Raw genomic sequence first — 16,561 nt, 5'->3', positions numbered from 1 at the left:
TTATGTCTCCTCTTCCATTTCTGATCTTATTTATTTGCATCTTCTCTCTTCTTTTTGTCAGTCTTCCTAAGGGTTCATCAGTCTTAGTGATTTTCTCATAGAACCAACATCTGGTTTTGTTGACTTTCTCAGTGGTTTTCATGTTCTCAATTTCATTTATTTCTGTTCTAATCTTCATTATTTCTTTCCTTTTGCTTCCTTTGTTAGTTTGCTGTTCTTTCTCTAGTTCTTCCAAGTGGACAGTTAATGCCTTGATTTTTGCTCTTTCTTCTTTTTTGATATAGGCATTTAGGGCAATGAATGCCTAACTGTGGTTTCTATGACAAAATCAATAAGATTGATGGGTGCTTAGCGAGGGTGACAAAAAGAAGAGGAGAAATAAAATCAGAAGTGGAAGAGGAGACATAACCACTAACCCCACAGAAATGAAGGAAGTAATGAGAGGATAGTATGAACAACTTTATGCTAATAAACTAGACAATGTAGATGAAATAAACAACTTCCTAGAAAGGCATGAACAACCAACATTGACTCAAGAAGAAATAGATGACCTCAACAAACCAATTACAAGGAAAGAAATTGAATCATTCATTAAGAAGCTTCCCAAAAAGAAAAGTCCAGGAACAGATTGGCATCACATGTGAATTCTACCAAACATTGAAGAAAAAATTAGTACCAATCCTGCTCAAACTCTTCAAAAAAATTGAAGAGGAGGTAAAGCTTCCTAACTCCCTGTACGAAGCCAGCATCACCCTCATACCAAAGCCAGACAAAGATATTACAAGAAAAGAAAACTGCAGACCAATCTCTTTAATGAATATAGATGCAAAATTCCTCAACAGAATTCTTGCAAATCGAATCCAGCAGCACATTAAAAAAATTATACACCATGACCAATTAGGATTCATTCCAGGTATGCAAGGATAGTTCAACATAAGAAAATCAATTAATGTAATACACCATATCAACAAATCAAAGCAGAAGAACCACATGATCATCTCGATTGATACAGAAAAAGCATTTGACAAAATTCAACACCCTTTCTTGTTGAAAACACTTCAAAGAATAGGAATAGAAGGGAACTTCCTCAACATGATAAAGGGATTATATGGAAAACCAGCAGCTAACATCATCCTCAATGGGGAAAACCTGAAAACTTTCCCCCTAAGATCAGGAACAAGACAAGGATGTCCACTATCACCATTGTTACTCAGCATTGTGTTGGAAGTTCTAGCCAGAGCAATTAAACAAGAAAAAGAAATAGAGCAAAGTATCAAAATTGGGAAGGAAGAAGTAAAACCCTCACCCTTTGCAGATGATTTGGTACTATATGTCGAAAACCCTAAAAAATCCACAATAAAACTGCTAGAGCTAATAAATGAGTACAGTAAAGTGGCAGGTTATAAGATCAACACTCAAAAATCTGTAGTGTTACTATACACTAGTAATGAAGAATCTGAGGGGGAAATCAAGAAAAAAATTCTATTTACAATTGCAACCAAAAGAATAAAATACGTAGAAATAAATTTAACTTAAAAGACAAAAGATCCATACAAAGAAAACTATTAAGAAATTGTCAAAAGAAATCACAGAAGACCTAAATAAATGGAAGAGCATTCCGTGTTCATGGATTGGAAGACTAAGTATAGTTAAGATGTCAATTCTACCTAAATTGATTTACAGATTCAATGCAATACCAACTAAAATCCCAAAAACTTACTTTTCAGAAATTGAAAAACCAATAACCAAATTTATCTGGAGTGACAGGGTGCCCCAAATAGCTTAAAATATCCTGAGAAAGAAAAATGAAGTCGGAGGCCTCACGCTACCTGACTTTAAGGCATATTATGAAGCTACAGTGGTCAAAACAGCATGGTACTGGCATAAAGATAGATATACTGGCCAACGGAATCAAATAGAGTCTTCAGTTATTGACTCTGAACAATTGATATTCTATGTACAATTGATCTTTGATAAGGCAGTCAAGCCAACTCACCTGGGACATAACAGTCTCTTCAATAAATGGTGCCTAGAGAACTGGATATCCACATGCAAAAGAATGAAAGAGGATCCATATCTCACTCCCTATACTAAAATTAACTCAAAATGGATCAAAGACCTAAACATTAGATCCAAGACCATAAAACTTTTAGAAGAAAATGCAGTGAAATATCTTATCAATCTTATAATAGGAGGCAGTGTCCTAGACCTTACACCCAAAGCACGAGCATTGAAGAAATAAATAATAAATGGGAACTCCTCAAAATTAAACACTTTTGTGCACCAAAGATCTTCGTCAAGGAAGTAAAAAGGGAGCCTACACAATGGGAGACATTATTTGAAAAATCATGTATCAGATAAAGGTCTAGGATCCAGAATATATAAAAAGATTGTTCAACTCAACAACAAAAAGACAGACAACCCAATTTAAAAATGGGCAAAAGACTTGAACAGACACTTCTCAGAAGAGGAAATACAAATGGCCAAAAGGCACATGAAGAGATGCTCAATTTCCCTGGCCATTAAAGAAATGCAAATCAAAACCACAATGCGATATCATCTCACACCCTCCAGAATGGCCGTTATCAATAAAACAGAAAACGACAAGTACTGGAGCGGATGTGGAGAAAGAGGCACACTTATGCACTGTTGGTGGAAATGTCAAATGGTACAATGGCTGTGGAAGGCAGTGTGGCAGTTCCTCAGAAAGCTAAGTATAGAATTGCCATATGATCCGGCAATACCATTGCTATTGCAATACCATTACCTCAGAGAACATGAGGGCAGGAACACAAACGAACATTTGCACACCAATGTTTATAGCAGCATTATTTACAATTGCCAAGAGATGGGAACAGCCAAAATGTCCATCAACAGACGAGTGGCTAAGCAAGCTGTGGTATATACATACGATGGAATATTATGCAGTTGTAAGACAGAATAACGTCATGAGGCATGTAATAACATGGGTGGACCTTAAGGACATTATGCTGAGTGAGATTAGCCAGAAACAAAAGGACAAATACTGTATGGTCTCACTGATATGAACTGACATTAGTGAATGAACTTGGAAAATTTCAGTTGGTAACAGAGACCGTCAAGAGATAGAAATAGGGTAGATATTGGGTAATTAGAGCTGAAGGGATACAGATTGTGCAACAGAACTGATTGTAAAAATTCAGAAATGGATAGCACAATTCTACTTAACTGTAATACAATAATGTTAGAACACTGAATGAAGCTGAATGTCAGAACGATAGACGAGGACTGGGGACACAAATGACATCAGAAGGAAGATAGACAGTAAAGACTGAGATGGTATAATCTAGGAATGCCTAGAGTGTATAATGATAATGATTAAATGCGCAAATTTCAGAATGTTTCTGCATGGGAAAGAACAAAGAAATGTCAATACTGCAGGGTGTTGAAAATAGATGGTAATTAATATTTTAAAACTTAAACTTATGTGTGAGACTAAAGCAAAAATGTTTATTTGGTACAAAATTTATATTTTGACTAGTGCATTTCCTAATATAACTTATGTGGACAACTTAACTTGGAAACTTGCATAGGGCATGAAATTTTGTAGATTTTTCCAGAGTGATGCGCAGATAAATCCCAGAGCAATTTGAACAGTGAATAGGGAAGTGTTTGCAGAGTCCCCTAGGGGGAATGGTGAGAAAGGGGGAAAATTTGCCTTCCCCAGGTGGAGAATTCTTGATATTCTTACATACAGTGGGGATAGCCAAAGCAATAGGCTGAGCCTCCAATCTTGGGGTTTGTTCATATGAAACTTAACCCCACAAAGGATAGGCTAAGCCTACTTAAAATTAGGCCTATGAGTCACCCCCAAGAGAACCTCTTCTGATGCTCAGATGCGACCTCTCTCTCTTGGCCAAGCTTGGCAAGCGAACTCACTGCCCTCCCCCTCTCTGCGTGGGACATGACTCCCAGGGATGTGGACCTTCCTGGCAACAATCAATCCTAGAATGAGGTGGAACTCAGCATCAAGGGATTGAGAAAATCTTCTCAGCCAAAAGGGGGAAGAGCAAAATGAGGCAAAATAAGGTGTCGATGGCTGAGAGATTCCAAACAGAGTGGAGAGGTTATCCTGGTCGTTATTCTTATGCATTGAATAGATACAGCCTATTTAGTTAAGGTGTAATGGAGAGACTGGAGGGAACTGCCTTAAAATATGGAGCTGTGCTCCAGTCGCCATGTTTCTTGAAGATAAGTGCATGATGAAATGGCTGTCACAGTGTGACTGTGGTTGTGAGAGCCTTGTGTCTGATGCTTCTTTTGTCTGCCTTATTTTGATGGACAAGTAAAACATATGGATTAAAAATAAATAAATAATAGGGGGAACAAATGTTAAAATAAATTTAGTAGACTGAAATGCTGGTGATTGGTAAAGGGGAGGGGTAAGGGGTATGGTGTGTATGAATTTTTTTCTGTTCTCTTTTTATTGCTTTTTCTGAATTGATGCAGATGTTCTAAGAAATGATCATGATGATGAATATACAGCTATGTGATGATAGTATGAGTTATTGATTATATAGCAAGAACAGAATGATCATATGATAAGAATGTTTGTGTTTATATGTGGTTATGTATCATAAATAAAAAATAAGTTAATTTAGAAAACTAAACAAAAAACATATGTATAGTAGATGGAAATATGAGCTGTCAGTGAGAGGGAGGGGTAAGCTTTTTCTTTTTTATTTCTTTTTCTGAATTGATGCAAATGTTCTAGGAAATGATCATGGTGATGAATATACAACTATGTGATGACATTGTGAGTTACTGATTATCTACCAAGAATGGAATGATCTTGTGGTAAGAATGTCCATGTTTGTTTGTTATGTTAAAAAGTTTTTTTTTAATTAAAAAAAAATCAAAGGCTTGCATAGCAACCCTGGCAAACTCCTTCCTGTAGTGGGTTTCACTGATAACAATGTTGGGTTTGCATGGACTTGCCATCCCTTCCCATGCTACCAGCTTTCCTTCTACTGTGACCCCTGCAAATTGGACTGTGTGGCATACTCTACTGGTGTGGCAGAATTCATCGCATCAGAAAATCTGAAAAAGAATCTTCTCATTTAAGTCTGAAATCCAATTACCATCTGTGCTGTTTAGAAACTGTTGTGTACCCCTAGAAAAGCTATGTTTTTTAATCCTCATTCAATGTTGTTTGGTGGGGTCTTTTTGATTAAGTTGTTTCCATGAAATGTGTGGGACCTTTGGTTAAGTGGTTTTCATGGAGATGTGTCTCCACCCATTCAGGGTGGGATTGCTTACTGCAGTGCTTTAAGAGGGAACCATATTGGAAAGAGCTGACGGAACCCACAGACCTTTGAAAATGCATAATGAAACTGCCCCTGGGCACGTCTTTTGAAGTGAGAAGCCTGGAGAGAAAGCTAGCAGATGTTGCCATGTGCCTTCCCAGCTGACCGACGTGTTCCAGACCCATCAGCCTTCTTGAATCAAATCATCGTTCTCTGAATGCCTTAGTTTGGACATGTTTATAGCCTTAAACTTGTAAATTAATAAATTCCCTTTTTAAAAAACCCCCCAAAATAAAATCAGAAAAAGCACTGAACTAGAAACATTGGCTATAATTTGTTTAGTTGTTTTTCCAATTTTTAATTATTGTGTCTTAACTGCACCTTATTTTTTTAAGAAGATTTATTTGTAGGTTTCCAGAAAAATCATGTAGTACATGACTTAATTTTTTTTTTGGCTTGAGCGAGCACCAGGAATTGAACCCAGGTCTCTGGCATAGCTGGCGAAAACTCTGCCTTCTTAGCCACTGTGGCCTGCCCTGTGCCTTAATTTTTCTTTTTATATTTTATTGATAAAACGTAACATATAAGCATATAAACATTCTTTTTTAATTGAATTTATTTTTTTTTAATTTTTATTAAAAATCTAATCAACATACAACACAAACATTCTTAAATGTATGAACATTCCATACTTGGTGTGCAAGCAATGGCTCACAATATCATCATATGGTTGTATAAACATTCTTAACACACAACCATGCATGATGTACAATTAATGGCTCACAATATCGCATAGTTGTGTATTCATCACCATGGTCATTGTTTAGAACATTGCTTCACTCTAGAAAAAGAAATATAAAAGAAAAAAATGAGATAAACAAATAATGGTGTGAACAAAGGTTGAAATAAATTGGGTAGATATAAATACTAGTGGTCAATGAGGGAACAGTAAGGGGTATGGTATGCTTTTGCCTTAATTTTGAAGACTATAACTTTCTGCTCCTCACATCATTAAATGAGAATTGTTTTTGTTTTTAAATTGGTATTGAATTTTTTATTCAAGCATGACATACATAGAGAAAAGTACACAAGCGCTTAATACATTTTCACAAATGAAAGATTTCCCTGTGAGTAGCATGCAGGTCAAGAAGTATAATGTTGCCTATCCTCCTGAATCCCTCCTTGTTCTCCCTTCTAATCATTACCCTTCCACCAGAGGTGGCTGCAAATCTCACAGCTCACACCATGGATTAATTTGGCATGTTTTTGAACATTTGTATAAATGCAGTCATTTAGAGTCAAGTCATACACATTTTTTTTATTGTGAAACATAATATATATACAAAACAATAAATTTCAAAGTACATTGTAACATACAGGACAGATTTCAGAATTAGGCATGGATTCCAGTTCTACAATTCTAGTTTTTCCTTCAAGCTGCTCCATAACACTTAAGAGACTAAAAGAAATTTCAATATAATGGTTCAGCAGTCATACTCATTTGTTATATTCTATTTTCTCTGTTATAACTCCTCCTTCTCCTTTGATCTTTTTCCCACTCTTTAGGGGTATTTGGGCTATGCCCATTCTAACTTTTTCATGTTGGAAAGGGCTGTCGATAATATGGGATAGGGGGATGGAACTAGTTGATGTTCTGGAGAGTCTGGCTCATCCACGTTTCAGGAATTACCTGGCCTAGGACCCCATCTGGAGGTTACCATTGTTTGCCAAACCATTCCTGAGAATTGGTTTTATGTCTGTTTTTTTAAACCATGTATTAGTAAATGTGGACCAATTTTGATTTTATTATACTTACTGTAATGTATCCTGTTCTATGCAGGAATGTAAAAATTGGAATTTATCTGTGAAAGATAGCTATATATGGTAACTGTATGATAACTATCTGTGAAAGATAACTATATATCATATATCATGTTTTAGTTCTTATGGAAATTAGAATTTTTTTTTATCCTGGGTAAAAATTTATTTAACTAAGTGAATTTGTTCAATTTTGGTCAGTATGTGATTTCTTTTTTAGTGAATGGAATTCCCTCTCGAAGTCCAAGATTGGGAGCTTCTATTGATGATCCTGTGGACAGTCTGCTGCAGCGGATGGTACAACATGAGGACCCAGATCCCCTCGAGAAAAATATTGATGCTATAATTGCCACTGCCTCTGCACCACCTTCCTCCAGTCCTGGCCATAGCCACAGTAAGGAACGAATCCTAGGAAAAACAGACAGCCTTCTAGTGCCTGCAGTTCCCAGTGACTCTTGTAGTAATAGCGTCTCACTCCTTTCTGAAAAGTTGCCAAGCAGCTGTTCCCCCCATCATATCAAGAGAAGTGTAATGGAAGCTATGCATTGCCAGTCTCGGAAAATGTGCAATTATGACAAAATCTTGGCCACCAAGAAAAATCTGGATCATGTCAATAAAATTTTAAAAGCCAAAAAACTTCAAAGGCAGGCTAGGACAGGAAATAACTTTGTGAAACGCAGACCAGGTCGACCTCGGAAATGTCCCCTCCAGGCTGTGGTATCAATGCAAGCATTCCAGGCTGCCCAGTTTGTGGGCCCAGAATTGAATGAAGGAGAAGAAGTAGGAGCATTGCACCTGGGACCTGATACAGTTACAGATGTCATTGAGGCTGTAGTTCAGAGTGTAAACCTGAATCCAGAACATAAGAAAGGGTTGAAGAGAAAAAGTTGGCTTTTGGAAGAACAGACCAGGAAAAAGCAGAAGCCATTACCAGAGGAAGAGCAAGAGAATAATAAAAGGTAATTCCTTATTTTAACATATTATCTGAGTAGAGGAAATTAGCTTTATACAGCTGTACCAGATCTCATGTATAGTTTCCAAATATTTTCTCTCATTGTGTTGGGTGTCACTTTCTTGGTAATGTACATGGATGCACGAAAGTTTTTAATTTTGATGAGGTCCAATTTATCTAGTTTTTGTTGTTGCTCATGCTTTTGGTTTAAAAGTCTAAGAATCCATTACCCAATACAAGGTCCTTTACCGCTCAGATTTTTAAAAATTTTAGCTCTCATATTTAGGTCATTGATCTATTTGAAGTTAATGTGCAGATGGTATGAGGTAAGGGTCTTCTTTCATTCTTTTCCATGTCAGTATCCAGTTCTTTCCCCATTGAATGGATTTTGCACCCTGTTAAAAATATCATTGACCATACGTCTGTTTTTGTTTATGAAATCTCAATTCTGGTTCGTTGATCTTTATGTCTCTCCCTATGACGTACTATACTGTTTTGATTATTATATCTTTATAATAAATTTTGAAATGATGAAGTGAGTCCTCCAATTTTGTTCTTTTTCAAGATGTTTTTGGCTATTCAGGATCCCTCGCCCTTTCATGTGAATTAGATGATTAGATTTTCAATTTCTGGAAAGAAAGCTGTTGGCATTTTTTTTTTATTTGTATTGCATTGAATGTGTAAAATCACTTTGGATAGTATGGATATTTTAACAATATTAAGTCTTCCAATGGAGTATTTTTCCATTTATTTAGTTCCTCTTTAATTTCTTCCAGTGATGATTTATAGTTTTCTATGTATAAATCCTTTATGTCCTTGGTTTAATTTATCTCTAAATTATTTATTTTTTTAGTTGCTATTGTAAATGGATTTGTTTTCTTGATTTCTTTTTTTGTGTTGTTCATTTTTGGTGTATAGAAATATCTCTAATTTATTATTTTATTATTAAAGATGTTTTAGGTTTACAGAAAAATCATGCATAAAATACAGAATTCCATATGCTACACTATTATTTTGCTCCTTTTTTTTTTTTTTTTTTTTTTTGCATGGCACCAGGAATCGAACCCAGGGCTCTAGCATGGCAGGTGTGCTACACTATTATTAACACCTTGAATTATTGTGGTACATTTGTTACAATTCATGAAAGAACATTTCTATAACTGTATAATTAACTGTTGTCTACGGTTTACTCTAGGGTTCACTGCATTGCACAGTTGTGTGGTGTTTTTCTTCTTTAATTTTTGTTCTAGTAATATGTATACAATAGAAAATTTCCCCCATTTAAACACATTCAAATAACTATTTCAATGCTGTTAATTGCTCAGCAGTGTTCTGCTACTGTCACCACCTTCCATTACCAAAACCTTTCCATCATCCCAAATAAAAATTATATACAATTTAAGAATTAACTCCCTATTCATTACCCCCACCCTTGCCTCTGGTAAGCTAGATTCTAACTCTGTAAAATTTCTTATTCTAAGTATTTTATATCAGTGGGATCAAATAGTATTTGTCCATTTGAGTCTGGCTTATTGCACGCAACGTATCTTCAAGGTTCATCCATTTCATCACATGTATTAGAACTTCATTTCTTTTTATGACTGAATAATATTCCATTTTTTATATATACCACATTTTGTTTATCCATTCACTGGTTGCTGGGCTTTTGGTTTGCCTCCCTCTTTTGGCAACTGTGAATAATGCGGCTATGAACTTTGGTGTGCAGGTGTCTGTTCAAGTGTTCTTTTTTTTAGCCATTTGTATATCTTTTCAGAAATATCTATTCCAGTCTTTACCCTTTTTTTTTTGTTTGTTTCATTTTTTGACCATTTTTTATTTGGATACTTTTTGTTTCTTTGTTGTTGAGTTATAGGATTTCTTGATATATTCTATTTATTAAACCCTTTTTGGATATGTGGTTTCCAAATATTTTCTCCCATTGTGTAGACTATCTTTTTACTTTCATGATGAAGTCCTTTGATGAACAAAGATTTTAATTTTAAGAAGGTCCCATTAACCTGTTTTTTCTTATGTTGTTTGTGTGTTGTGTATAATGTCTAAGAAACCATTGCCTAACACAGGATCCCGAAGATGCTTCCCTATGTTTTCTTCTATGAGTTTTATAGTTTTGGTTTTCATATTTAGTGTTTGCTCATTTTGATTTGATTTTTATTCATGGTATGTGGTAGGGGTCCACCTCTACCCTTTATATAGACATCCAATTTTCCCAACCATTTGTTTCTCAGCGCCATTTGTTTAAGTGACTACTCTTTCCCAACTGAGTGAACTTGGCACCCTTGTCTGATGGTCATTAAAAAATATTAAAAATTCTGACACAGGGATAGACATGTAAACCAATGGAATTGAATGGAGAATTCATAAACAAACCCTCACACCTATAGCCAGTTTTTTTTTTTTTTGTTTTTTGTTTTTTGTTTTTTTTTAACATGTGTGGGCACCAGGAATCAAACCCAGGTCTCAGGCATGCAGGCAAGAACTCTACCTGCTGAGCCACCATGGCCCACCCTGGCCAATTGATTTTTGACAAGGGTGCCAAATCCACTCAATTGGGAAGGAAAAGTCTCTTCAATAAATGGTGCTGAGAGAATTGGATGTCTATATGCAAAAGAATAAAAGGTAGACCCCTATCTCACACTTATAATTAACTCAAAGTGAATCAATGACCAATGTTTAAGATCCAACACTATAAAACTCCTAGAAGAAAACAGGGAAATATCTTCAGGGATATCGGACAATGGTTTCGTGGACTTTTACATCAAATGCACACAAACAGCAAAGAAAAAATAGATAAATGGGACTTCATCAAAATTAAAAACTTTTGTGCATTGAAGGACTTCATCATGAAAGTAAAAGACAAAACTTACAGAAGGGAAGAAACAATTTATCCAAGAAAGTTCTAATATTCAGAATGTATTTTAAAAATCCTACAACTCAAGAATAAAATGACAAACAACCTATTTTTAAATGGGCATAGGACTTAAATAAATATTTCTCCAAAGAAGATCTAGAAATAGCCAACAAACACATGAAATAATGCTCCACATCATTAGCCATTAAGGAAATACAAATCAAAAGCACAGTGAGATACCTACACCCTCTAGAATGACTATCATTTTAAAAACAAAGGTAAGTGTTAGGATGTGGAAAAATGGGAACCCTGGTACATTGTTGGTGGAAATGTAAAATGGTGTAGACACTGCAGAAAACAGTTCCATTCCTCAGAAAGTTAAATATGGAACTACCAGATGACCTGGCAGTCCCACTTCTAGGTGTATCTCTCAAAATCTTGAAAGCAGGGACTTAAACATATATTTGTACATCAGTGATCATAGAAGGATTATTCGTAATTGCCAGGATGGAAGCAAGCAAGTGTTCATCAACAGGTGAATGGATTTTTAAAATGTGGTATATACATGCAATGATATATTATTCAGTCATAAAAAGGAATGAGATTTTGATACATGTTACAACATGGATGAACCTTGAAGACATGTTGAATGAAATAAACCAAACACAAAAGTACTAGTAATGTGTGACCTCATTTATATGAAATAACTAGAATATTCAAATTCATAGAGTCAGAAACTAGAATATAGGTTATCAGGGGCCCAGGAGGGGATAGGGAATGGGAAATTAATGCTTAATTGGTAGAAAATTTATATTTGGGGTGATGGAAATATTTTGATAAGGTTAATAGTAACACAACATTGTAAATTTAGTCAACACTGCTAAATTGTATATATGAATATGGTAAAAATGGGTAATTTTAGGTTGTATGTATGTTACCAGAACATACATACATACATAACAGGGCAATAGCTAACTCCCAAATAAACGAAACAAATGCCAGGAATGAAATATAAATATAGTACACCATATGGCTCAGCTTAGACAATATTTGTATAGTCATACTATTGGGCACACTGAATATTGTTTTAACCAAAAATTGTTATACAACTACATTACAAAGTTGGGAGAAGGGTGAAACCTTATCTCTCAGAGATTTAGATTATTAATAATAACACACAACACCTGAGAACTTACTACGTGCCAGGAACGAAGTAAGTACAGTTTTGTGTCAACTCATTTAATTCTCACATGATCTTTATGGGGTAAATGCTATTATCTCAAATTATAGATGAGGAAACTGAGGCACAAATGAGAGAAGTAACTTGGTCAGAACTGCACAGTTAGAAAGAGACAAAGTCAAGATTTGAATCCAGGTCATCTGGCTTAAAGTGAGCACTGAGCCACTAGTCTACCTAACCTCTTAAATTCCTAAGACTTTCAGTTAAGGTCTTAAAATTGAAAAAAATATGAAGAGGATAAGCAGGCTGTTGTGAAATATGACCATACATATCAGAAGAAACAGCTAAAAAAAATCCATAGGTGGTCACTGTTTGGGTATAGGAATTGGGCATGGGGAGGGGTGGGGTGGGAAATTGCTGGGGTTTGTTTGTTTTACTTAGAGCTCTGTGGTTTTTAAAGAACTATTTGTATGTATTGTTTTGATTAGAATAAAAGCTAAATTGAGGAAAGGAAAAAAATATTTAAAATTCTATGGAACTGTACAACACAGACAATGAACTTTAAGTAGGACTAAGTTAATAAGTACAACTATAAAAATGTGCTTGTATCAAATTTACCACACCAATGCAAAGTGATAATAATAGGATGGTGTATGGGGATCCTGAATTTTATGCATGATTGTTCTGTAACCCCACAACTTCTCTAATGAAAAATAATAGTACTAGAAAAATCAGTTGGCCATTAATATAAGATTTGATTTCTGAATTCTTAGTTTTATTCCATTGGTCTATATGTCTGCCTTGTGCCAGTACCATGCTGTTTTTATTGCTGTGGTTTTGTGATAAATTTTAAGATCTGGAAGTGTGGGAACTCAAACTTCTTTCTTCTTTTTCCTAAATGGCTGTGGCTGTCCAAGACCCCTTACCCTTCTGTGTAAATTTGATGATTGACTTTTCCATTTCTACAAAGAGGCTAGTGGAATTTTGATTGACATTGTGTTGAGTCTGTAAATTGCTTTGGGTAGATTTGACATCTAACAATATTTATTCTTCCAACCCATGAACATGGAGTGCCCTTACATTTTTTAGTTCTTTGATTTTTTTGGCAGTATTTTGTGTTTTTCTGTATACTAATTCTATATATCCTTGGTTAGATTTATTCCTGAATATTTGATTCTTTTATTTACTATTGTATATGGAATTGTTGCCTTGATTTCTTCTTCAGATTGGTCATTACTAGTGTTTACAAGCACTACTGACTTTAGGGTGTTGATCTTGCACTCTACCATTTTGCTGAATTCATTGATTAGCTCCAGTAGCTTTGTTGTAGATTTTTCAGGGTTTTCTCCGTATAGGATCATGTCATCTACATGTACTGAAAGTTTTACCTTTTTCTTTTTCAGCCCTTAACAACGGTGACAGTGGAAGTCCTTGTTTTGTTCCTGATTTTAGAAGGGGGAATCTTTCAGTCTTTTGCTGTTAAGAATGTTACCTGTGGTTTTTCATATATGCTGTTTATCATGTTGAGGAAGTTTTCTTCCATACCTAGTTTCTGAGTGCTTTTATCAAAAGGGGTGCTTGGATTATGTCAAATACCTTTACTGCATCAATTAAGATGATTGTGTGGGTTTTCCCTTTGTTCTATTATTTTTTTAATTTTTGTTGATAAACCAGTGTACAAGCACATGCATTCTTAGCATACAAACATTCCATGTATGTTGTACAATCAGTGGCTCATTACACTGATTACATTACATCTTGACTAACAAGGTGATATCTACTTAATGTGTAAGAATAACCTCCAGGATAACCTCTCAACTCTGTTTGGAATCTCTCAGCCATTGACACTTTGTCTTATTTCACTCTTCCCCCTTTTCCTCGAGAAGGTTTTCTCAATCCCTTGATGCTGAATCTCAACTCATTATAGGGTTTTTCTCAGTCCTTTGATGCTGAGTCTCAGCTCATTCCAGGATCTTTGTCCCACGTTGCCAGGAATGTCCACACCCCTGGGAGTCATGTCCCATTTAGACAGGGGAAGGGTGGTGAGTTTGCTTGTTGTGTTGGCTGGAGGGAGAGGCCACATCTGAGCAATAAAAGAGATTCTCTTGGGGGTGATTCTTAGGCCTAATTTTAAGTAGGCTTGACCTATCCTTTGTGGGGTTAAGTTTCATATGAACAAACCCCAAGATTGCAGGCTCATCGTATAGCTTTGGTTGTCCACACTGCTTGTGAGAATATCAAGAATTCACCTTGGGGAGGATGAATTTTCCCCCTTTCTCACCATTCCCCAAAGGGGACTTTGCAAATACTTTTTTATTCACTGTTCAGATCACTCTGGGATTTATCAGGGCATCACTCTGGACAAACCAACAAAATCTTATGACCTTATGGTGTTCAATTAAGCTGTCTACATAAGTTATATTAGGAAATGTACTAGTCAAAATATAAATTTTGTACCAAATAAACATTTTTTACTTTAGTTTCACACATCAGTTAAAGTTTTAAAATATGCATTACCATCTGTTTTCAACACCCTGCAATATTGATGTTCCTTTCTTCTTCCTCATGCAAAAACATTTTTAAATTTGGACATTTTAGTCACTATCATTGCACACTCTGGGCATTCCTAGATTATACCATCTCAGTCTTTATCGTCTATCTTTCCCTCTGGTTTCACTTCTGCCCCCAGCCCTCCTCCTTCTATCATTCTCACATTCAGCTTCATTCAGTGTACTAACATCGCGCTATAATTAGGAAGTATTGTGCTATCCATTTCTGAATTTTTTACAATCAGTCCTGTTGCACAATCTGTGTCCCTTCAGCTCCAATTACCCAGTATCTACCATGTTTCTGTATATCCTGGTGGCCTCTTTCCTTAACAGAAATTCTCCAAGTTCTCTCATTAATGTTAGTTCATATCAATGAGACCATGCAGTATTTCTCCTCTTGTTTCTGGGTAATCTCACTCAGCGTGATATCCTCAAAGTCCATCCAAGTTGTTACATGCTTCATGACTATTCCATCTTACAGCTGCATAATATTTCATTGTATGTATATACCACAGCTTGTTTAGTCACTCGTCTGTTGACGGACATTTGGGCTGTTTCCATCTCTTGGCAAGTGTAAATAATGCTGTTATAAACATTGGTATACAAATGTCCATTTGTGTCCTTGCCCTCGTGTCCTCTGAATAGATATTTGGCAGTGGTATTGCTGGATCATATGGCAGTTCTATACTTAACTTCCTGAGGAACCGCGAGACTGCCTTCCACATAGCTGTTGTACCATTTAACATTCCCACCAACAGTGGATAAGTGTGCCTCTTTCTCCACATCCTCTCCAGCACTTGTCATTTTCTGTTTTATTGATAATGGTCATTCTGGTGGGTGTGAGATGATATCTCATTGCAGTTTTGATTTGCATTTCCCTAATAGCCAAGGAAGTTGAGCATCTTTTCATATGCCTTTTAGCCATTTATATTTCCTCTTCTGAGATATGTCTGTTCATGTCTTTTGCCCATTTTGTAATTAGGTTCTTCATTTTTTTATTGCTGAGTTGAATAATCTCTTTATATGTTCTGGATACTAGAGACTTATCTGATATATCATTTCCAACAACTGACTCCCATTTTGTAGGCTATCTTTTTACTTTCTTGACAAAATTCTTTGATGCATAGAAGTGTTTAGCTTTGAGGAGCTCCCATTTATCTGTTTGTTTCTTCAGTGCTCGTGCTTTGAGTGTAAGATCTAGGAAATCACCTCCTATTATAAGATTAATAAGATATTTCCCTATATTTTCTTCTAAAAGTTTTATGGTCTTCAATCCGAAGTTTAGGTCTTTGATCCATTTTGAATTAATTTTTACATATGGTGTGAGATATGGATCCTCTTTCATTCTTTTGCATATGGACATCCAGTTCTCCAAGCACCATTCATTGAAGAGACTGTTCTGTCCGAGGTGAGTTGGCTTAACTGCCTTATCAAATATCAATTGTCCATAGATGAGAGTGTCTATATCTGAACACTCTTTGATTCTGTTGGTCAGTATATCTATCTTTAGGGAGAGTACCATGCTGGTTTTTTTTTTAACTTTTTTTTATTAATTAAAAAAAATTAACAAAACATTTAGATATCATTCCATTCTGCATATACAATCAGTAATTCTTAATATCATCACATAGTTGCATATTCATCATTTCTTAGTACATTTACATCAATTTAGAAAATGAAATAAAAAGACAACAGAAAAAAGAAATAAAATGAAAATAGAGAAAAAAAAGACTATACATACCATACCCCTTACCCCTCGCTTTCATTTACCACTACCATTTCAAACTGAATTTATCTGAACATTTGTTCCCCCTATTATTTATTTTTATTCCATATGTTCTACTCTTCTGTTGATATAGTAGCTAAAAGGAACATCAGACATAAGGTTTTCACATTCACAGAGTCTCA

General features: G+C 35.5%; 1 protein-coding gene across 5 annotated transcripts in view; it reads left to right on the top strand.

Annotated features, from left to right (window-relative positions):
- ASH1L (ASH1 like histone lysine methyltransferase) overlaps positions 1-16,561 on the top strand; it is a 340,594-nt gene that overhangs the window by 161,712 nt on the left and 162,321 nt on the right. For all 5 annotated transcript variants that reach the window (XM_077156397.1, XM_077156393.1, XM_077156395.1 and 2 more), the window contains one exon: positions 7,324-8,062. In XM_077156397.1, coding sequence (XP_077012512.1) covers positions 7,324-8,062 — 739 coding nt within the window. The remainder of the gene's footprint in view (positions 1-7,323; positions 8,063-16,561) is intronic.

The sequence above is a fragment of the Tamandua tetradactyla genome, chromosome 4, assembly GCF_023851605.1.
Source record: "Tamandua tetradactyla isolate mTamTet1 chromosome 4, mTamTet1.pri, whole genome shotgun sequence".
Lineage (NCBI taxonomy): Eukaryota > Metazoa > Chordata > Mammalia > Pilosa > Myrmecophagidae > Tamandua > Tamandua tetradactyla.
This window is presented reverse-complemented; position numbering and strand designations above follow the sequence as displayed.